This window comes from Martes martes, assembly GCF_963455335.1.
Source record: "Martes martes genome assembly, chromosome: 5".
NCBI lineage: Eukaryota > Metazoa > Chordata > Mammalia > Carnivora > Mustelidae > Martes > Martes martes.
In genome coordinates this window covers 98,880,169-98,904,529 of record NC_137892.1, presented here as the reverse complement: position 1 = coordinate 98,904,529, position 24,361 = coordinate 98,880,169, and the positions used below count along the sequence as shown (strand labels likewise).

Below are 24,361 nucleotides of genomic sequence, written 5' to 3'. Positions count from 1 at the left end.
TCTCAACATTCACCCCTTCCCAGCCTCATCTCACCATCCATATCTCTCACACGGTCCACTCCATGCCCACCCCCATCCCAAGCACTGCTATAGTCTAGGGACTCAGTCCTGGCCCATGGCATACACCTGTTGTGGTATTTTGGTACCAACATAGCATCATTTGGGACTCTCTAAACCTCTGCCTTCTCCCCTAAAACTTCCTATAATCCAAAATATGACATCTGTAGAATTTCCTCAGAATACTCAGAATACAAATGGACACAAGTAATTTGTCTACAGAAATACACAAAGTCAAAATTCTTAAGTTACAGTGGTAAAATCCTATGGGCATAACATGACTCAGGGTCTACCATATGATACTTTTTGTTCAGTTTTAGTTCTGTCTACTCACTAAACAATTCATCTTCAATAGAACTTGGGGTGTAGAGGGGATTGGAAGCAGGTTAGAGGGGAAAGTCAAGTCAGAAATGGAGAAGGGGAGAGGAGAGCATATTCACCTTGAAAAAAAGGATGGTTTTTGTTTTGTTTTGCATTCATTTGCATTTAACCAAAATATTTATTGTCAAATAACATCAAAGAAAATAATTAAATTTCTATATTTCATAAAAGGAAACCTGAGAAATATTACATTGTCCCTGATCAAAAGTAATGTTAACAGAAATGTCTAGACTATTTGCATTTGTTTGTTTCTATTTTTTTTTTTTAAGATTTTACTTATTTATTTGAGAGAGAGAGAGAGTGAGAGTGACAGAGAGAGAGCATGAGAAGGGGAAGGGTCAGAGGGAGAAGGAGACTCCCTGCAAAGCAGGGATCCTGATATGGGACTCGATCCCAGGACTCCAGGATCCTGACCTGAGCTGAAGGCAGTCGCTTAACCAACTGAGCCACCCAGGTGCCCCTGTTTGTTTCTATTTTAAATGATAAATTTACTCACTTGCAATTATTCTTACTGTCTGACACCCATTTTATAATAATTAACAACTAAATAAATAATTATTTCTTTTTTACTTAGCTGTCTTTGGTTCTTTCAAAAGTGAATATCAAATTTATAGACCAAAAAAACCAGGAACAGACATATGAGCTGATGTAATAGTACCGATAATACTGCTAGCTGTCCCAAGATTTTTCTTGATTCCTTCTTTTGTGGTGAGATTTCAGGCAAGGAATTGGTCTTGGCTAATACAGATTTTGTAAATATAGGCTTGTAGCTCTCCTAATAAATCAAAGTATCTCACATTCATCGTGCCAAATATTTTCTTAACTCACATCTGTAGTTGCTAGAAATTTAGCTCCATGCCTTGGGATGATGTTAGCAGACCCATGGTAAGAAAAATAAGTGTAACACAATGAATTTTTCATGAAGCTAATTTTATTTTAAAAGACTGTGTTTTATTATGATAGTATTCCTTTCCTTGTTTTTAATGTTGAAATAAATCCTTCCCTTTATAAAACAATGGTGACAGTAGATGGTTATTGTTTTAATGTGTGCTACTGTTTTTAATTAAATAAAGTAAAAGATGGCAACCTGTGTTTCTTTAGTCATGTTTTTCCACTGGAGGAGGACAGAGTTTACTTGTGCTGGAAATCCAAAAGCCTAAGACCCACTGTTCCATAATCTATTATCTGCTAAAAATGCTATTTTCAGGAGGTAACTGAAACAGACTACAGCTAGGAGAGAAAAGGATCAAATTTCAAGTCAAAGATGCTTTTCAAGTTGAAAACTACTTGATGCTAACACTTTTTTAAAAAAACTGAGATGTTTTTGGATTGAAAAAAACAGAGCTGAGTAAAACATTTTCTTCATCTGCATAAATAGGATTAAAGAGCCTGTCTTTCTTCTGGGCTCTTCACTGTAATTTCAGAATAATCATTTTCAGATTAATAAACCAGAGTCTGCCTTGGAGTTATCAGGTTTTCTTTATTTATTTAAAATTTCCCTCCTGGGAAATGTGAGGCAATGCTAATCATTTCATTATGTGCAATTAACCATGTACTCACACTTCTTAAAAGCAGAGGCCTGGAATGATGGTTTCTGCAAGAAAAAAAGTGTGTAATTAAATGCTCCTCAGGTTCTTACCTTCAGTAAAATTTCATCATTGCATAAAATTTTATGGTTATTCTTCATGATTACTTGTTTCCACTCCATTTCCCCTCCCACCTTGGGAATCATTAGTTTGAAGTCTTGGTAATGGTTTAAACGACCAAATGGAAAAAAAAAAAAAGAAGTTATTTTTAAGGACAGAAAATAGTATCCTCCCCCCACTTTTTTTTGAGAGTGCGAGAGCAAGGAATGGGGTGGGCGGAAGGAGGGCTAGAGAGAATCCCAAGCGGACTCCATGCCCAGCATCAGTCCCACATTGGGCTCATCCCAAGAACCTGAGATCCTGACTTGAGCCAAAATCAAGAGTAGGATCCTTAACTGACTGAGTCACCCAGGCGCCCAATAGTATCTGAGTCACCCAGGCGCCCAATAGTATCTTATATTAAAAAAAAAAAGAAAAAAAAAAAGTGTGTGTGTGTGTGTGTGTGTGTGTGTGTGTGTGTGTGTGTGTGGTTATGGACTTAAGCTTCTACATCAATCAGTATTTCTGTAAGATTTTGTAAAAAGTGCTTCTAGGCATTTTAAGGATAACATTTCAATATAAATGTCAATTCCAACCTGTAAGTTTTTTAAAAGTACTTTTTGTAGAACAACAACACGGTTTTGTTTTATGATCGAAGAGTTCAAATATCCCTTGACCCGACCAATTCATAGACAGCTTTTCTGTTGTTTTCTCTCTCTCTTTCCGTCGGGATAGATATATATATATTTAATTCTTCCAATCGCCTCTCCAACCTCTAGTTAAGTTTAGTTGCCTTTATTGCTTAGTGAATGAACTCCCTCGCCCTAATTCCAGCAGCCTGGTTGCCCTCCACTCTTGCCACGACTTCTGGGCTCCCGACTTTCCCTCCAGGGACGGTCCTTTCTCCCGCAGAGGCCCCAGTCACTGCACACTTGACGGGGTGGCGGGACGCGCGCCCAGGGAGTAGGCGGCGAAGGCGCCGGAGCCGTTCCAGCGGCGGCGCTCGGAGCGGGGCTCGGCTGGAAGCCCGGAGGCGGGCGGTAAGCGGACAACACCTCCGCGGTGGCCCGGGAGAGAGATACACCAGCCGGAGAACAGTCGGAGGGGATCTGCGACCGGGGCAGGAGGCAGCCACCCCTGCCGGCGCGGCGATAGCCGGGAAGCAGCTCGCCGGAGACCGGTGCGTCGGTCGGGAGTCCCTGGGAGCCCGGCTGTGGGGCGCGGGGCGGAGCGGGGGCGGGACTCGGACCGGGATCTCTCTAGACCTGGGTCATCCCCGACCGAGGCGTGGCCCAGACACCTCCGCGCGGTTTCTGGCGGGTTAAGAGGGGAAGCCGCTGCATTTCTCAGCCGTCGCCACCCAGCCTTCTCCAGGCTCGAGTTCAGCCTTCAAGTTGCAGCCGCCGGAAAGTCTACCCTCAGAAGAAGAGCATTTGCCCTCTGGACAAAGTTCTGTGGGTGGTGGGACTTGTTGAGGGCCGCAGAGGCTCCGGGTACTGACCAAGCCTGCGGGGAGAGGGCTGGAGAGGGCCATAGGACCTCGCAGGGCGCGGGCCGCCGTCGGGGCTTTTGCCAGGCAGGGGCGCTGATCTGGGCTCCTAGATTCCGTGGACCCTCCAAGTGCCCACGTTGATTTCGCTCGCTCTCCCCTCATCCTCCAGGTGACCCAAGCCTTATCCCCGGCATCTGTTGGGGCGACCTCTACTGTGCACACTTCTGATTCTGTTTCTCAAGATTACCCTCTCCCTCCCGGAAAGGCTGGTGCGAACTGCAGGTGCCAGGCTGTAGCCCCCACGACCTGTGGTCTCTGCGGAGAGCTGCATTTGGAGAGAAGGGCTGGTATCCGAGCTGCCTTCTGTCCCGGTGGCCTCCATGCTCCTGTCATGTTTAACAGGACTAGCGGCTGGAATAGTCTTCCTGCATTTCTTGCAGAAACTCCTGTTCCCTTACTTCTGGGACGATTTCTGGTTCCTACTGAAGGTGGTACGCTGTGGAATTCGGATGGAGAAGTACGTCCTGAAAGGGGAGCTGTTCACAGTCCTGGATAAATTCCTGAGTCTTGCCAAGAAGCAGCCCCAGAAACCTTTCATCATCTATGAGGGGGACATCCACACCTATCAGGATGTAGACAAAAGGAGTAGCAGAGTGGCCCACGTCTTCCTGAACCATTCCACGCTGAAAAGGGGGGACACCGTGGCTCTTCTGATGAGCAATGAGCCTGACTTCGTCCATGTGTGGTTCGGCTTGGCCAAGCTGGGCTGCGTGGTGGCCTTCCTCAATTCCAACATTCGCTCCAACTGCCTACTGCACTGTATCCGCAGCTGTGAGCCCCAGGCCCTCGTGGTAGGCGCAGGTAAAGTAAGGGGTGAGGGCTCCCCCCTCCCCGCCCTTCTTTGATAGAACAGTTCACAAATAATGCTTTGCATGTGTGATGAAGTGTGGTAGTAAGGATACAAAACCGTTTTTACAGTTCTGTGACTGGCAGTTTAATTTCCCCTCTTCCGTTTCCATCACTCACTCTGTTGTAGATTAGTTAATACCAAGACAAGTTCAAAAACTTTTCTGAATTCTCTGCTTCTTACTGCTTTGGGAGAGGGGGCGGTGTTACTGTTATTGATGCCTTCAGTGAATGCTAGAACTTGATAATTTTTTAATTTTGTCCTATCTGACCAGATTATGTGACGAGTAGGATATTTATCTTGATTTCATGGTGGAATACCTACCTGCCTCTAAGAGTAGCACTCTCAAGGTTGACTACAGTTGAAGAACAAATATGTTTAACCTAAATTGCGTGAATTCTTATCTTCATATCTGCTCTTATTTTGCACAGCTTGCAAGCTAGGATTTGCCTAGCAAGGTTAGGTTCCCAACTCCCAGCCAGTGGGCGGGCTCTTGGCTGACTCTCTCTCTCACCCCAGCTGTGCCTGAGCACCTGTCGTCTTTTTTTTTTTTTTTCTTTCTTCAGTAAGTTCTTCTCCCTCCTCCCTTGGAGTTAGGCTTTGGATATGCATATTGACACAGAACTACAAAGTTTTGGTTGAATATCTAATTAGGAAAGAACCTAGGGAGATGGGTCCCACAACCAAGTGGACTTGAATTATGACCAGTGATACTTATTTGGTATAATCTAATGGATTTGTGCATATTTTTCTTGCATGAGGATAGGCAGGTGGAGGATAAGGAGGCTCAACAGCAAGGGCCTTAGTGAAAGTTCTTAAGTATTTTAGACTCATAGGTACACACACTGACACCTCAGAAAGAGTTTTTAGATTTATAGAGCATTAAGGAAAAATTATCTACATTTATACATTAGCAGTCTCTAAAGTGTAGACCTTTACGGGTAACCTTTATTATATAACTCTTGCATATCACACAATAATGGGTTAGGTGATATATAGTACAAAGGTTAGTTTTTCAAGATTTTTCATTTCTGCTCATTCGCCTTGTCCTTCCAGCTCAACTTGTTACCCGAGAAAGTAGCAAAATGTTTGCTCTCAAGCACTGATTTTATCTGGTTTAATCTAAAGGAGTGGAGAAGCTGAATAGTCTCTCTTGTCTATTTTTTGACCCCCCCCCATTCAATAGTCATATCCTCCAAGACTGAAATCCAATCCCTCATCTTGGAAAGAGGTTAACTAGTGTGATGAACTTCCTCTGAACTGTAACAATAAGTAGGATAAATGAGTCAAACAGGATTTTGACATCATGGGGAACAGGAGCAAGTGATAAATGTGAGCGCAGCAGAAAATAATATTGTTCATTTCTGGATATATTCTAACATTTTATTGCTCAATCTAATTTAGATAGCAATTTCTAGAGCAAATTCAAATTAGGTTGTGCTAAAAGTTGATGAAGCCACAAATTCCTTTTACAAGAGCAAACTAAGAGGACCAGGGTATCCCTAAAAAGATTTGGGTGGCCATGTTATTGAAGCCAACCTGAAAAACATATAGCCAGTCTCCTGAGGGATTCTGCTCAGAGTGAATAGGGCTGGTTACCTCTCAGCAAAGAACAAACTTTGCTCTTGACTGAGTGGTTGCCTAATTAGGACCAATTAATTTTGCAGTTCTACTTGTGTGAAAGTTTTGCTTGCCAACAACTAAATTGCATTGTCTCCTTGTTTATAACTTTCACACCAACGGTGAGTTTTTATGTGTAAAAATCAATTTGAGATGCTGGAGTTTGAAGCCAAAACCATTTAGTCAACCTGCTTAGTAATAGATAGGTAGAGAAATCAACCTTCAATCTTATTAGTAGATTTTTAGCATACTTTAGGATACTTTAGAATATATAAATTACATATGTTTTTCAAAGATGGGACAATTGTGTTTTATGTACTTCCTAGGTTGTTGTGTGTTTTGGGTTTTGGGGGTTTTTTGTTGTTGTTTTGTTTTGTTTTTTTGGTAAGATGTGGCTTATCAAGGGGACTTTTCTGTATTCGAAGCTCTTAGCCCAATATAGCGTATTCTTGGCATCTTGAGTCAAATTAGTGAAAAATATATACATACAGTTTTTAGAGCTTTAAATTTTAGATGTCTTAGGTTCTCATGGAATGTTTCTAATAGAGATGTGTCATTAAACCATTATATCCCCAGGGAAAATGTATTGAGAAAGAAATGAATCAGAGGGTTTAGATGGAGATAAGCCAGACAGATTTGGATTTCATATATGGTCTACCACTTCTTAGCTGTGTCATTGAGGAAAAGGTCATCAGGTGCCCTGGGTCTCATTTTACTTTGTTGTAAAATGGTGACAATACCAATCTACTTCACAATGTAATTTTGAGATTAAATGATGTAGCTCTTGTAAAATGACTAGCTGAGTGGCTTGTATGTACTAACTGGAGCTGTAGTGAATTGAAATAATTGCTGTTATTATTATTATAAAGTCATCTTGGGCTTTTAATAAGGAAACTTACTTGGATTTTGCTGATACAATCTAATTAGATAGCTATAAAAAAGGCTAGTAAGTAGTTTGGCGAAGGACCTCGAACACCTTACTTTGGTATGTTTTAACAACATTTTACTTTCCAGAAGTTGTATAGAACTTGCTTCAAACAGGTTTTATAGGCACGCCAGATAATTTTAAAAAATATATATATATTGTATTTACTTATTTATTTATTTAGAGAGAGGGACAGAGTGAGCAGAGGGAGGGGCAAAAGGAGACAATCTCAAGCAGACTCCCTGCTGAGTGTGGAGCCCAAAATCAGGCTCCATCTCAGGACCCTGAGATCATGAGCTGAGCTGAAATCAAGGGGATTTCAAGCTGAGCCACCCAGGAGCCCCCAAATAATGTCTTATAATTCTGTCTTCAGGAATAAGTCAAAGCAGGGGCGCCTGGGTGGCTCAGTCGGTTAAGCAGCTGCCTTCAACTCAGGTCATGGTCCCGGGGTCCTGGGATCGAGCCCCATCGGGCTCCCGCTCAGTGGGGAGCCTGCTCCTCCCTCTTTCTCTGACTGCCTCTCTGCCTACTTGTGTTCTTTCTGTCAAACAAATAAATAAAATCTTTTTTTAAAAAAAGGAATAAGTCAAAGCAAAATATATCAACTCATCTACCAAATTTTTACTGTCATTAACAAAAATATTAACAGTTGCCCTTTACTCAAGGCTGATTAGGTAAAGATACTCTCATTGATTCTGAGAGGCAGGTACAGAGCTGTATATTGGCAGCAGAGGGAGAGAAGTTCACTGAGGATGTCTAGTTTAACACAACTTAGTTTGCAGAGCAAAGATTCAAAAACTGATCTCTGATATAAGACTGTACTGTACTATATAATATAGCCCAATTGTTTCTGAGGCTGTCAGCCCCCTTTTCATATAACTATGAAAAAATATACATTCCAGTTATATAGAAATAGTAAAATAGAAGTTGGCAATATACAGACAAAGGTTTTTCACATACAGGTAACTAGAAAAAATTAAATGTTTTTACAGCTCTTATTCCTTTCTCTCACAGTCTGAAGGTTCAAAAGTACTTGCCAGGTTTCCTATCTGTATAACATGGTTTTGAAGATGTATCAAATGGCATTTCAGATTTCCCTGGAAAATTTCAGTGCTTACTCAAAATTAAATAGTGTTAGGTTAAACCTAATCCTTTCCTCCCAATATTTCAACTGTTATTATTACTATTAGTGGCTGTGGCCAAGATCATCATCTACCTCTATATGCTTTTCTCTTTATTTAGAATAAACAGGAAAATGTTTATCATGCTTGTGTATCACTTTAAAAAGTCTAAGCAATTATATTCTTTGATCTATTTAGCAATTATAATGTTAACAATAAATAATAATAATCTCTTCTATTTCTAAAGTACTTTATGAGTTACAAATTGTTTTTATATATATTGTCTTATGTGAGCCTCATCACAGCCATAACCTCGTTTTAAAGGGAGCAGAAGCATGGCTTAAAGCAGGCAAGCCATCTCCTAGAGCTCACACATGTAGAAGAAGCAATGTACAGATTGGAACTAGCATTTCTGATGTGAAAGCCTGCTGGGTACACCTTTGTCTTTGTCCTCCTGCTCGTGTTCTTTCCCCCATCGCCATTGTTTCCTTTCCTTTCCTTATCCCTTCCTTCCCCACCGCCTTTCCTACCCTGTCTCTAACCTTCCATCTATCCACCTACTTGCTTTCAGTATCTTTTCCACTAACCCGTCTTACCTCAGGTGTAGTATGGTTCTTCACAGTGACCCACTGATATGGTAAAGTTCTAGTGTGGACTCTGAGGAGGAGGCCTGGAACCGGGATGTAAGCTCTTTGAGTGGAAGAAGTTTGTCTTGTTCGCTACTAAATTCTCAAAGCTTAGCACAAAGGAGATGCTCAACAAATATATATTGCCAGGATGAATGAATGACCTCATGGTACATATGGACACTCAGTAACTTACTTACTTGCATACTTTTGCTAATACATTGTCCCACCGCTATCAATTTGGTAATTGATTTTGGTAGTAGATGTGTCAGTGGAATTTCTTTGTTGTGTTATTTTATATAAATGTTGCTAGTTGTTAGACTCATGACTCCCCGAAAGTAGGAAGTGCTTTAGATACACTAAGCATCCCCAAAGTTTCAGATTTAGTTGCATGTATGTATTTTGTACTCTTTGCTATCTTAATATACACAAATTATTCTAAGTGGATAACTAAAAAATATATATTAATATTACCCTGAAATCTTTTACTTTGTATTCAGTAGTATCAACATGTTTGCAAAGGTTTTGTGTTCCTGCTCACAAAAAAAGGCTCTAATAACTTACAGTAATGCAGGCAGATTTACCCTGTTAGTTTTCCTGAACCATTGCGTTCAGACTGTGAAGGGCAGATGTTCCAGTTAAGAATCAAGCCACTGTAATTCTCCAAATGACTTTCAGCCATAAAGACATCTGCTTTTTAAAAACCAAGAGGAAGGGTTAGAGGAAAAATAAAAACCCTTTAAGTTTTATAGAAAAGTATATGTATTCAGATAGATAAGAAACATGGCTCCTGTAAACTTTTATTATTTAATCTAGATATTGTGATAACCTCACATCTATCTATATTCATTTTTAGGACATTTTTATATTTTTACCTACATTTAGTAGAATGAATGGCTGTTTTGCATTTTTATTTTCCATTTTAGACTCAGCTCAGTCAAAGATGACCTCCATTCCAAAAGAAAAAGCTCATTTCAATAGGAAGGTTCCCTCACTGGAAAAGACAGTGTTCTAAGCACTGATACACTTGTGGTTTTTTTCTTGTCTGATCATGGGTTCACTGACTGGGGTTCTTATTTACAGTATCTGCTGAATATGTGTTCACTATAAGGGAAAGATGTTTGAATGCTGGCAGGAGCAAAAACTATTTAAAAGGAGATTGTGCCTGCTCAGAGAAGTGGCTGTGTGAAGTGGGAGAAATACACATCTTGGAGTCAGGCAAACATGGGCTTGAACCCTAACTCTGCCATTAACTGACATAGCAGATAATCAGTGGGTATCAGTGGGTCTTGTGTGAATTAAACGTAAAGAACAGAACAAAGTCCCTGGACCATAGTATATATTTAATAATTGGTCGCCATAATTATTTTAATTACGAGGCAGCAGAGACATATATGCAGAGTAAGAATGTCTACCTTTGCTTTTGGCAGAAGGCCTTTGGGAGGCAGATCCAGGCACATGGCATGTGACCCAGGCGGACTCGTTTTAAGCAGCTGTTCGGTCCTCCCCAGTAGCATTGCGGACATATCTTCTTCCCAACCCTCAGCAGCTAGGGCTGGAATGGTGTCAGACAAGTTAGGAGCCAGATGGTTAGCTCTTCTCTGGCCAAGAAAAGGAGGATTCTTCCATTTATAACCAAAAAGGAATGTGGAAAATAACTCTGATGGTGTATGAATCTTGTAGACATACTACCTTGGAATTGCCTTTTCCCAATTTATAGTTTACTTGCTGATTAGTCTGTGTCTGGAGAGCATTTCTGTGCATTTACTGGTTTTTACTACTTTGCCATTGAAAAAATGTATATGAATATGAAATGTATACGAAATACATCATGGCGGTGTGGTCCCATTTGGGTAATAATTATTCACTGGCAGTGGGAGATGTGCTAGAAATAAAATCAAATGAAGTGTTCTGCTTTTTACTTTCTTGCACAGTTTTACCAATAATAAATATGCTCTTTGTCCCTCAAAACAGCTGAGAGTGAAAACACACAAGCCCACTTGCAAACTTATGTGCATATATTCAGGGCAGCTAATAAAATCATTTCAGGGAAGAATATGTTATCACAATTGAAAGACTTGTGCTTCTGTGGACTTCCTAGGGTTATAATGATTATTAATAAAGTAATATTTGTCAGAATAGCTGGCACATTTTTCATGGTGAGGTGTGTTTCTAACCTGTTATGAATTGCCTTAGGACGTTGCTTACTTAAGCATCAGTTTTGTTAGAAACCAGAGCTTGCCCATGCTTTCTATGTCAAACTTGCTGAGCTTCTCTAAGTGGTAGGATGATATTTATCTAAGTGGTAGGATGATATTTATAAGCATGAAATGAGATCTACAGTTTCATTTTGGATTCTGTGTGATTATTGCTTTGGAATGTGGAAAGTTCAAGGTAACCATTTGTCCCTGAATTCCATGTAAGTTGTCTTCACGCCTAAAAGTTTCAGTGTTTGCCAATGTATTAAGAGCTACAAGCAATTCCTTTGAAAGCATTGTAAAATAAGATAACTTTAAAAGTTTTTAATGTAGGATGAAAAACATGATTCATACTAAATGGCATAGTAGAGAGATATGTTAGATTTTACTCATTGCGTTTTCAGTAATATGAATAAGAGATATGATGTAGAAACAAATTAATTGGTACAAAAAGTGCTGGAGGATCATAAGTAGAGTTCATAACTTACCTTTTTTTTTTTTTAAGAATTTATTTATTTATTTGAGAGAGAGAAAGTGGGGTATGGGCAGAGGGAGTGGGAGAGGGAGAAGCAGACACCCAGCACGGTGGGGAGCCAATCTGGGACTCCATCCCGGGCCCCCGAGATGATGACCTGAGCTAAAATCAGATGCTTACCTAATTGAGCCACTAAGGAAGCCCTCTAATTTACCTGTTTTGATGCTAATGCTTGCAGTGCTACCTATTGAAGTGCCTTGTGTATATGAGAAATAAAAAAGTGTTTCCTAAAAGGACCCTATTGTGATGAAAGCCTTCTACATTACAGCCTCGTCCTTTGCGGTAGACTTTGTTCAGGATCATAGAATATTCAGGTGTCTCATTTTCTTACAACAGTTTTCTGTCACGACCTGCTTCTCCAGGGGATCTCTTGGGCAGAGCTCAATTCCATAACCAGATCTCTATCCCGCACCCACTGCCTGTGGGCACCAGGTGCCCTGAGCAGAGGTGTGGATTAGAACACACAACATTCATCTGGGGTGCTCACAGTTTGACAAGTTTTGATGGTAGTACCCTTCCTTCACTGAAGAGTAAATCTTCCTGAAACCACAGCCAAGTGCCCTCTAGGTATTGAAAAATGTGCTATTTTGTGTCAGGACTTACTATTCAGAATTTACTTTCAAAATGACACTGAACCTTTTCGTTTTATTAAGGAAGATTGACAGTGATAAATAAATCTTCATTTTTTTTATCCTCTACAAGACTTTCCAAGTTTTTATTTCAGTTTTCAGTATCCTCGACCACATTACCTATGACTACTGAAGAAATAATTTAATGAAATTCTATAGAATTCTGAATGTCTCAGCTGAGTCAAGTCAATTAAATTTTAACCTATGAAGGAACTAAATTGTATTTCCTCTAATTCTTAGGAATCTGCTCACTTCCTTTTTCTTCTAAAACTCATCACTCATTGTAAAAATTGAGTGTTTCTTTATAGACTCTACAATTCCAAAAAAAGATTTGGAGCCACAATTAATCACATTATAACTTTCTCTGCACTTTTTTTTTTTTTGACTACTTAGACTTACATATCATTACAAACATTTTAAGTTTTTGCTATTAATTTACAGTTCCAGACAAGAAATTTGAAATGAAGATAATGAAATGAGTCAGTTCAGAGACTTGTACTTATACATTCAAATTGCCAGAAAGAGTCATTAAAACAAGATTAGGGGTGCCTGGTTGGCTCAATGGGTTAAGCATCGGACTCTAGATTTAGGCTCATGTCCTTGATCTTAGAGTTGTGAGGTTGGGCCCTGGTTTGGGCTCTGAGCTGGGTGCGGAGCCTGCTTAAGATTCTCTCTCTGCTTCTGCCTCTGCCCCCACCCCCAGCCACCCTGTCAAAAACAACAATAACACAAAAGAAAGCAGAAAGTCTTGATAATTTGTTTGTCCTGTTTTTTCATTTGTGGCTTATTCTTCCCCCACCATTCCCTGTGATTTTTCACTTCTTACCAAAGCAATCTATAGCTAGCAGCACGCTGTACATACTTAGTGGAACTCTGGACTCTTACAGTTTATTTTATGTGGATTTGTGACAGAAATAAAAATTAATTCAAAGAAATTCAAGTCCCAGTCTGCCTCCCTACCCCCTGCATATGAACTCCTTATCATTATCTGTGTTTCCTTGGTGGTTTTATTTGTGAAATACTTGGTCTAATTTGACGTGTTTCTCTTGTTGTTTCTTTGTGATCAGTCTGGATTATAGATTTTGAGGAACTAAGTCACGAGTCCTTCTCAAATGTGTTATATTATAGTAGAACTAAATAGTGGCTGACAAATGGCTTTTTGAGGTTGCCAGATACTGATTTCCATTTCCAGAAAAATGTTTAATGCAGGACACCAAGTTCAGCTTCAAAGCAGAATATATCTTGTAAGTATTCTTGAAGTTTGGATAAAAATTTAGAAAAAAATATAATTGCTTGGATGGAAAGGTTCATATTTACATGTACTTGGGCTTTTAACCAGGGTATATTTTACATTTAATAACATTATTTTTCATAATTGATTTCTTTTATGAGGTAATGTATAGATTTTAGGGATAATTAGCCACAGGTTATAATAACAGTTCTGTCCACCAACTTGTGACTTGATGTATTAATTTTCCAGGGCTGCTATAATAAACTCCTGCAAACTGGGTTGCATAAAACAGAAGAAATTTATACCCTCGCCATTCTGGGGGCTAGAAGTCCAAAATAAAAGTGTCTTTTGGGCCACACTCCCTCTAAAGGATTTAGGAAAAAGTTTTCCTTTGCCTCTTCCTAACTTTTGGCAGTTGCTGGTAATCTCTGGCATTCATTCCTTGCATTAACTCCAAAATCCAGGGGGGTATTACCACTTAGTATTTCTAAGGATGTTAAGGTGGATTTTAAGATAAGTAATGTAGTGCTCAGAAATCCCTTATAACTTAGACAAATAGGACATTTTATAGGAATACCACACTGAAACTGGAGCACCTTTGTAGAATACAAAAGTCAAACTTCCGTGTTAGAGATCCATATTAAAGTAGGGAAGTGTTAAATTTTAAAGGTATTTTGAGACTGTGAATAACTATGTATCTACTCTAGCAAAAACTATGAGGCCTCACTGGCTTACACAAAAGACTCTGGGAATGATGAGGCTCTGCTTCTTTTATATCCTGCAGAGTGCTGGATACCTTAATAAATATTTCCTCCTCAGGGACTCACGCCCACCTTCCGCTTCTCTTCTTCTCTACCAGCTCCTCCTGAGCAAATAAGGTTTTCTTCTACATTAATGGCCAAATGAAAAAGTTTGGGTTCAGTCTCCCAAATTAATGCAACATAGCCTCTCCTCTCCCGGTACTCTTTTGTTTTCTGTACAGTAGAGACTTCCTGGGAGATGTATCCTTTTTTCCCTTTCTGAAATCTGAATTGCAGCCCAGACCTTTAGTCTTGTGAGGTGAGATTCTCAAGTTCTTCAGGCCTGAAGACACCCGCATTTCAGGCTTTTCTACTTCTAGCTTTCTTTTTGCTTGCTGTTGTCTGTAGGCGACCCTTGGATCCCACACTGCTGCGGATGGAGGTTGTGCTGTCTTCAGTCTGCTCCCACCTTGCCAGGCCCTGGGGACCTTGTTGCCTGTTATAGAAGGCATTCATTTCATCATTTTGATTTCAAAGTCTTTCACCTTTGGATAACCTGATCTAGAGAAAAGGGCATCTCTAAATTTCCTCACTTAACTTTTGGCTCAGAAACAGTGTGTAAACCATAATGATCTAAGGACTCCAAAGGGGTCAGGAGAGTTTCCTGAATGTATTGTGTTATAGTAGAGTTAATCAGTGATACACTGATAGATGGCTTTGGGGAATAATGAGCTACCGAGATCTATTTCAATGAAAATGTTTACTGTGGTATCCTGAGTGTAGATTTAAAGCAGAATATAAAAATAGAGTTTCATTTAAAAATTAGAAAAAAAATCATAATCTGAACAATGGTGTCTCCAGAATTTTATCTGAATCAGCCTATTTGCATTTATTACATCAGGTGGTAACCAGATTTCCCTTTCAGTTGGTCCTGTTGAATCAGAATCATAAAATGGCTATGATATTAATTATCCCATTGAAGATGAAGTCAGCATGATAGTGACATTTATCCATGTTCCAGCAGAGAAAAGAAAACACAAGTTAATGATTTGAGATTTATGTTTTATTTCTCTCTTCCTTAACCTCTGGTTTTTAGATCTGCTTGAAACTGTAGAAGAAATCCTTCCAAGCCTCCCAGAAGGTATCACTGTTTGGGGGATGAGCGATTCTGTTCCACAGGGCATAACTTCACTCAAAGAAAAACTAAGCATGGCATCTGACAGGCCAGTACCCCGCAGCTACCATGTGGCTTCAAGTCTCAAGTCTCCTCATCTTTATATTTTTACATCCGGAACTACAGGTAGGATCCATTTCTTCTCGAGAATTAAAAAGAATACAACATATTTGCAAAGCAACAGGAGTTGCCGTCGTGGGTACTCACCAAAACTCTGAGAAAGCATGCATTCAAGAGGTCCCAAGGTTCTTAGATCTTAGAACTCTCAAACTTAGATGAATTTGCTCTCACCATGACTTAGCAAGTTACCATGTTCACTTGGCCATTGTCTCATTTAGAAAGATTTTCTGCAGGTGTCATCGAAGACCTTGAAATGAGTGAAGACCTTGATCTAGCCCAGTTGCTCTGAGTGTGAAATTTGGCCAGCTTATTGGCAAGATACCTGCTAGCTTTTCTATTCCTTAAGATTCCTGATACGTAAAATGAGGAGATTCATTTATGTAGTTTCGAATTATCTTCCTGGATCAAAAAATCCATCGGTCTACTTTAAAATAGCCTTCTGGGGGCACCTGGGTGGCTCAGTGGGTTAAAGCCTCTGCCTTCAGCTCGGGTCATGATCCCAGGGTCCTGGAATTGAGCCCGACAACAGGCTTTCTGCTCAGTGGGGAGCTTGCCCCCCCACCCCGCCTGCATCTCTGCTTACTTGTGATCTCAGTCTATCCAAAAAAAAAAAAAGTTAAAATAGCCTTCTGTGTTCTTATGTGCCATCTTAAATCCTAAACACAGTCCAGCTATAGCTGTAGTTTAAGCATGGGGAGCAGGCTCTCCTACTTTTCCTTAGGGAGATTGGAATGTGTGACAAACAGAAAGTCTTCAAAGCAGTGGGGAGTTAGGAAAAGATACAAAATAGAATCAAGTAACTAAACATCTCCCCCTCCCTTTTTGTAGGTAAAAAAATCATAACACCCAAAAATAAAAAGAATAATTAAACCGCCTTAGAATTCAAAAGAAATGTTAAACCTAATTGACTCTTAGGAAAAGGTGAATAGGCCAAATATTATGATAGCCAAATATTATGATAGGCCAAATAAGCTTTTGTCGTTAGTGTGAAGATGATCAGGTGTTTGAATTAGAGCAAGGAAAAATATTCTGTTAACTTATTTCCTAAGCACTGGTGGTATTGTAAGCAAACTACTATTGCATAAGTAAAGTTTTCTTTTCTCTTTTTCTTTTCTCTTTCTATGTGTGTGTGTCTGTCTCTTTTATTTACTCTTTAGAGGCTAACAATGATCTTTTAGACTGGAGAGTAGACTATAGTTTTGATGTCTAGAACAGCTTTGATAAATGAACTGGAAAGTGCTCATGTGTCTCAGGTTGTCAGCATACATTCAGTCTGACTTTGGACTTTGAAAGAGACAGTGAAATTTCAGAAATGCTTTGAAAACTTTCAACTGAAGGTACTTAACCAATTTATCTGTATGGCTGTTTTCTTGTAAAAAATAGAAAGTGATTGGTCTTCCAAACATTCTTTACCACTTCCCCATCCCAAGGCCCAAAGAGAATAGGGTGGGGTGGAGGGTGGTGGTGTCTGGGGACTCAGTTAGTTGACATTGAGCACTTGATTCTGTCTCAGGCCATGATCACAACGTCATGAGTTTGAGCCCCTCATCAGGCTCTGCACTGAGCATGGAGCCTGCTTAAGATTCTCTCTCCCTCGGGGCACCTGGGTGGCTCAGTGGGTTAAGGCCTCTGCTTTCGGCTCAGGTCATGATCCCAGGGTCCTGGGATCAAGCCCCCCATCGGGCTCTCTGCTCAGCAGGGAGCCTGTTTCCCCCTCTCTCTCTGCCTGCCTCTCTGCCTACTTGTGATCTCTGTCTGTCAAATAAATAAATAAAATCTTAAAAAAAAAAAAAAGATTCTCTCTCCCTCTACCCCTCCCCCCTTCTGCTAGCTTGCATATACTCTATCAAAAAAAAAAAAAAAAAAAAGACAATAAGCCAGAGCCACTAATAACAGCTTTCACTTTCCAAGATTGAAACCAGATTGTTCTATGCATTTATATAACAGGCCGAAAGCAAAAGCACTACTGATTTTTATTTTATTTTATATTTATGTTAAAGTTCTATAGCTCAGAGATAAATTCTAATACTTTTAGAAATTTTAGAGAAAAGTACACTTATAACTTCCTTCCCCATTTCTCCTTCTCCAAACCAACTACAGTCAACATTTTTAGATCTTTATTTTTAGAATCACTTCCATTTCTTTGCATAAAAGGCGTATCTTACTGGATACTTAGTAGATGCTTACTGAAGAGTATCTACTGATTTTCCATGATGAAAATGATGATTTGTCTTCTCTCACCAACCACTCTCTCTCTCCATTCATTTCTTTCTCTCTGGTGGAGACACATTCTTTCCCCAATGTCACACTAATAATGTGTTTTTGTGAATTTTGACTGGATTGGTATCAGTTATCATAACTTAGTAAACACTGTTATGCCTTCCATGTAAAATTCCCCCCAACCTGGGATTGACCATTATTTTTATTTGTTTCCTTGCTTCCTTAATTTTCTATACACTTCTTGCTGGTTCCTACTTTCCCCTTTGTCAAAAAGATAACTCACCTTTGATATTGGTAAGATAGTCTGTATGTTGTCAAGCCTTTGTTCTTGGCCACCTTTTGCCTGGAGCTTCTCTGTGATTTCATTCTCAAGCCCTCACTCTCTGGCTGTCCTGTCTTTTTTCACCATTGTCCTGGGAATTCCCTTCAGTTCTTTTCTTTTTCTTAATCCCCTAATTTCTAGATTCTAAATTAGTTTCCTCAGTTTACTTTTCATTTTTTTAAAAAGATTTTTATTGATTTATTTGACAGAGATCACAAGTAGGCAGAGAGGCAGGCAGAGAGAGGGGGAAGCAGGCTCCCCGCTGAGCAGAGAGCCCAATGTGGGGCTCAATCCCAGGACCCTGAGATCATGACCTGAGCAGAAGGCAGAGGCTTAACCCACTGAGCCACCCAGGTGCCCCAGTTTACTTCTTATTTTATCACTGCACTGATTTCAGTAGCTGCCTCCTAAAGAGTATTTAAGAGGGGAGCTCTTGGGTGGCTCAGTAGGTTGAGCATCGGATTGTTGGTTTTGGCTCAGGTCATGATCTCAGGGTCAGGAGATCAAACCCCATGGCAGGCTCCATGCTTAGAGGGGGTCTGCTGGAGATTCTCCCACTCTCCTTCTGCCCCTCCCCATGCTTGCATGCAGGCAGTCTCTCATGCTTGCTCTTTCTCTCTCTGTTTCTTTAAAATAAATAAATCTTTTTTAAAAAGAAGAGTATTTAGGAGGTAAAATCTGTAAATCCTCACATCTGGAAATACCTTTATCCTTGTTTGTGTAGCATTCTAAGTTAAACACAATTTTTATCCCTGGCTGTAAGGACATCCCACTGTCTTCTGACTTCCACACAGTGAGACATTGTTTTCTTTCTGATTTCTCACCCTTTACATGCTAGCTGGTTATTTTTCTCTTTCTTTGGGGGGAATTTTTTAACCTTCTGAGAGTCTTTAGTAGTCTCTAATCTGGTGATGACTTGTACTGGGATTAGTCTTATTTATCCATTTTATTGGGAAATTTGTAAGCCTTTTCAGTCTAGAAACTCATATCTTGCAATTCTAGATACTTGGAAATTGAAAAAAAGTTCTACATCCCCTTCTTTTTCCTTCTTTATTGTTGTTCTTTCTATACAGTCCCTCCTATTGTATTTGTTTGTTCATTCTTTTGTCTTTGAAACTCAAACTTTTTAAAGATTGGCCCTCCTGGACTGAGTTATTAATTTTCTAATCTTTTCTATCCCATTTTCCTTCCTTATTTTTCATCTACTTTCTGAGAGATTTATCTTTTAAACCTCTGTTTTCTGAAAATGCTTCATTGTGTAGCAGGCTATTTTTGTATTATTGATTACTTGTTATGTTGTATCTCTCAGAATATTAGTGATAATTTTTTTGAAAATATCTCTTCACCTTGTCTCCTTTTTTACCAACAACCTCTTATCTTTTGGTTTATTTTGGTCTCTATCCTTTATCTTAGAGGATTTCCTTAAATAACTGGTGACCTTTGGCTGTCAGTTCATATTTAAAGTGCAGACACTGAAACACACACAAAAACCCCCAAAACAGATCCTGGCTAGGAGCTGTGTGTGCATGAGTAGGATTTGTGGACTGATTGATTTCGTCATCCCGGACATTTTCTTGGAGGATTCATGACTGCCAGCGTCTTTCGGATTTGACTTGCGAATGGTTCAGATTCCTCAGACAAGAAGCTGAAAGGGTAAAACGAGTCAAATGTAGAAGGGAGCTGGAGGAATAAGCAGACTTTCTCTCATTCCCCTTGTTTGCTCAATATTTCTTCTTCCTCATGTTTCCTGAGGCTCATCTTTTCCAGAGAATAAATCTCATAACTTCCACCAGTATGGCAGAAGCAATCTGGGCTATAATTTGTTCTGTTTTCTGCATTTTAGAACAAATACCAAAAGCATTTATTGACATTCTTCCAAAATTATTTTGTGAATGAGCTTACACAGGGAAAGTGAACATAATAATATAAAGAGGAAAAAAAGTACAGGCCATCCAAAAAAAAAGGAGAGTGATACAAATGTCATCTTCTTATAGCTTAAAGTCCTAAGCAACCTGGGGTCCTCTTATGGAGAGCAAAACAGAGCCATGTACAGAATTGGTCATACAGTGGATGCCTTGATTTTTTAAAATAATGCTATCGAAGAGTGTAACAAAACCATGATGCAGCCTCATTAAAGATTTAATTGACTTTTTTTATGTAAAGAATCTCTAATACAGACTGGTGTGTTTTGCAACTTAAAACCTGGACCTGAATTGATTGTAATAGTAGTAAATATGATCATTTATATTAGTATGCCATTTAATGTCAGAAAAGTCATATGATTCTCATACAGCAAAGTCTTCTGATGTTGATAATGAATAAGGTGTTGGTGTATGTTAGGAAGTGATGTAGAAAGTGAGGCTTTGAAAAAGTGAGCAATAGAGGGAGAGAGTTCTCTCATGAGGCCTTTCAGCAGGCTCTAAGGAAGCCCTTGGGCTGATAGTGAACATTTCCTAGCCATTCTTACTAATGCTAAGCCCTGTTTACTCAAGATCACCAAAATATTACGTTCCCACATCTGAACAAACGTAGAGTGTGTCTGAGTAAGAAAAAGGTTGACATCAGTTTTGATGGCATTCCTGTCTCTTTGACCTAGAAGGTTTTCTTGATGAACAAGGGGTGAGCATTATATAGATACCCTTTTCTATAACCTTGACCTCATTGTTTCTTAAATAAAACTTCCATAAAGCTCCTCGTTTGTAGTTCCATATTTATCTTCCATTCTATAGGGTACCTGTTCATCAAATTTCTAAGCCTTTCTAGGGCTCTGTGCGGGGGAAATCAGCTTTCTTCAAGGCTCCTCTCAGGTGTCAGCTTCTTGGGTCTGTGTCAGTCATCACGGCTGTCCATCTGCTCTTCTGAAATTTTATTGATTTCATCTATAAATCCATTCTTTTTGCATTGAGGGTCTGTGTGTGTGTACTTTCTGCCAAATTCTATTTCTATTATTATTCACTGGTCTTAGTTAGGTACCCTCAAGAATATCTAGGAAAACTGTTTAAGCCTGGACAGAGCAGCCATGGGTTCAACTGTTCCTAGAAGGAGAGGGAGGAGGAAAACTAGGTCACTGCCTGCTGAGCTTTTCCTGGAAGCCAGGTGCTACCACCATCTCAATCTTTCTTTCCTTCATCTCTCCTTTTCCTTAACCTTACAGAATTTTTCATTTTTCCAAAACTATCCCAGAATTCCCCAAATTATTTATTCCTGCCTCTGGATTAGATTTCTCTTGACATCATCTCTTCCTCCTTCGCCCTCCTAATCCCCAACTCACTGGACACACCTCCCTCCTACCTTTATGCCTGGACCTCCTCCTGGACCTATGAGGAATTCCAATGCCAAGGATTCGTAGAAGGTTAGAAGAGCAGAGGACTTCAGAGCATTTCTCAAAGTGTGTTCTATGATAGGTCCCTTCACATGTTTAGAGAAGTGAAATGAACATTAAAAAGGGGTGGGATGCCTGGGTCGCTTAGTCAGTGGAGCATCTGACTTGATACCACAGCTTGAACTCAGCGTTGTGAGTTAAAGCCCTCACTGGGTGTAGAGTATACCTAAAAAAAAAGAAAATAAAAATGAAATAAAATAAAATAATATGTATGTATGTATATGTGTGTATATATATGTATATATATATAAAATTATGTATATATATATATATACACACACACACACACATATATATATATGGCTTTATGACCACATAAGTTTGAGAGACACCATTAACAAAAATACCAAAGTTTTTGTATTGCTGGACTCTGCAAGGCCTTTAAAATGTTAATGTGCTTTCTAACTCTTCAAAGGGGGATGCTAAAATGCACTTTTAACAAACTTTATTCTCCTTTTTCTTCTTTCAATTTAATCTCCATCAACCTTTGATCACTTTAATTTCTTGGACAATCTCATATCTGTTGTCTCTTTTATCAAAAAAATCTAGGGGATGGGGTACCTGAGTGGTTCAGTCAGTCAAGCAACCAACTCTTGATTTCAGCTCGGGCAGATCATGATCTCTGGGTCATGAGCTTGAGCTCTGTGTCTGGCGCCATGCTGGTGTGAAGCTTATTTAAGATTCTCTTTCTCCTTGTCCCTCTGCACCCCGCCCCCAAATCTAACTGAGTACTTTGGATGGTTTATAATAAATTAATGAGTTCATTATCACTTAAAGCTAACCAAATTAGGAAAGGAAACATCGTTAATTAGTTTACTAAAGTGATTTGAAGGAGTGACATAAACATACAGATGGAAAACAACTAGATAAAGTATCCTCTTTTTTTTTGGTCACACCCTAATTGAAAAATTATTTTAATGTTGGGTTTCCATGAGATCAGAAACAGCATGGGAAGTAGGGAATATAGTGACTGAAGAACCATGGGTGGGAACTTCTTAGAAGCAGAAAACACGGAAAAACTTGATTCTCTGGATAAAGAAGAGAAAGACATTAAATTATCAAGACCAAGGATGGAGAGAGGCTCACCCAAAATCTTTATACATGACTATGATGAGAAAATTTGGACAGATTCCCTGTGCATGTGGATGACTAGAAACTTCCATGTTGTGAGATGCCAACCTGTCAGGAAGAGCCAGAGAGACTTAAAAAAATTAATAAATTTTAGCTAGAATAAAGGCAAAATAATGCCAGCCTTTGCATATGAGATCAATTGTCTTCCAGTTTAGTAGAAATGTAACACAAAGCTGATCAGAAAACGTCAGGGCAAGTACAACAACAAGGTGGATTTGAGGTTCACCTGGATTAGTGTCTAGGAGACACTAAAACATGTGGTTCATAGTTCTAGGTACCACTGTGACCAAAAACCCTATGAGGGGCACCTGGGTGGCTCAGTGGGTTAAAGCCTCTGCCTTCGGCTCAGGTTGTGGTCCCAGGGTCCTGGAATTGAGTCCCACATCGGGTTCTCTGCTCGGCAGGGAGCCTGCTTCCTCCTCTCTCTGCCTGCCTCTCTGCCTACCTGTGATCTCTGTCTGTCAACTAGATAAATAAAATCTTAAAAAAAAAAAAAAAGAACTTCTTTAAAAAAAAAACCCTATGAAAATTTTGGCTGTTATCAGTGAATATGTTAAATCAGAGATAATGATATCCTACTACTAGTAAGATGGTGCCCCCCATTGACTAAGCCACGTGTAAGTGATTTTGATTACTACAAACTGCTGAATAGAGGATGAAACCGGAGAAGACCTACCAGAACAAAATTGGAGTTTAGTTTGTATGAACCAGGTAGAGCTCATTGTCTGAGTGAGATATATGTTGGGACATAGAAAGTCCAGTGTGAGTCAAATCTCAGTTGGAAGATCAAGCATCATTTCAAGCATCGTTCACAGTCCATTCATGCTGTCACAAATGGGAAGATATCTAAAAAAGAAAAAAAAAAACAAATGGAGGGTATCTTCCTTTTGAATGGCTGGAAAATATTCCACTGTGTATATGTATGCATCTTTTTTATCCATTGATGGACTTGTTCCCATATCTTGGCTATTGTGAATAATGCTGTGATAAACATGGGGGTGCAGATGTCTTGTTGAAATCTCATTTTCATTTCCTTTGGGTATATATACAGAAGTAGAATTGGATCATATGGTAAATTTATTTTTAATTTTTTGAAAACCTCCATATTGTTTTCTATAGTGGTTAGATCAATTTACATTCCTACCAGCAATGTATAAATATTCTGTTTTTATTGCATCCTTGCCAGCACCTGTTGTCGCTTGTCTTCTTGATGGTAGCCATTTTAATAAGTGTGAGGTGTTATCTGATTGTGGTTTCAATTTGCATTTCCCTGGTGATTAGTGATATTGAACATCATTTCATGTGTCTTGGCCATTTTGATGTGCAGTTCAGAGAAATGTCTATTTAATTCTCCTGCCCTGTTTTTTATTGGATTTTTTTCTGTTACTGTGTTGACTTACTTCTTTATAGGTTTTGAATGCTAACCTCTTATCTGATATATAGTTCGAAGAAATTTTCTCCCATTCTATAGGTTGTCTTTTTATTTGGCTGTTTCTTTTGCTTTGCAGAAGCTTTTGAGTTTGATGTAATCCCATTTGTTAAATTTTCTTTTATCACGTATTATTTTCATATTGTATTCAAAAATATTGCCAAGACCAGTATCAGTGACCTTCTTCCATATGTTTTCTTTTATGAGTTTAATTGTATTAGGTCTTATGTCTAGGTCTTTGATCCATGTCAAGTTAATTTTTTTGTGGTGTGAAATATAGGTCCAATTTCATGGTTCTATATATATTTCTTTAGCATTCCCAGTACCATTTGTTGAGGATATTTCCTGCAGTAGGTATTCTTGGCCCCTTTGTCAAATATTAGTTGACCATATATGACAGGGTTTAATTATGGGCTCTCCATTATGTTTTATTAGTAGATGTGTCTATTTTTGTGTGAGTATCATACTGTTTTTATTACTATGGCTTTGTAGTATA

The 24,361-nt window shown here is 39.3% G+C and overlaps 1 protein-coding gene across 2 annotated transcripts in view; it reads left to right on the top strand.

Moving 5' to 3' along the window:
• Positions 1-3,083: 3,083 nt before the first annotated feature.
• SLC27A6 (solute carrier family 27 member 6) overlaps positions 3,084-24,361 on the top strand; it is a 65,481-nt gene continuing 44,203 nt past the window's right edge. The window contains exons 1-3 of one of the 2 annotated variants that reach the window (XM_080804148.1): positions 3,084-3,243; positions 3,725-4,416; positions 15,184-15,387. In XM_080804148.1, the coding sequence (XP_080660274.1) occupies positions 3,936-4,416; positions 15,184-15,387 (685 nt within the window). In that variant the 5' untranslated portion in view covers positions 3,084-3,243; positions 3,725-3,935. Of the gene's footprint in view, positions 3,244-3,386; positions 4,417-15,183; positions 15,388-24,361 lie in introns of those variants that run through there. The other variant, XM_080804147.1, reaches the window with a different exon arrangement.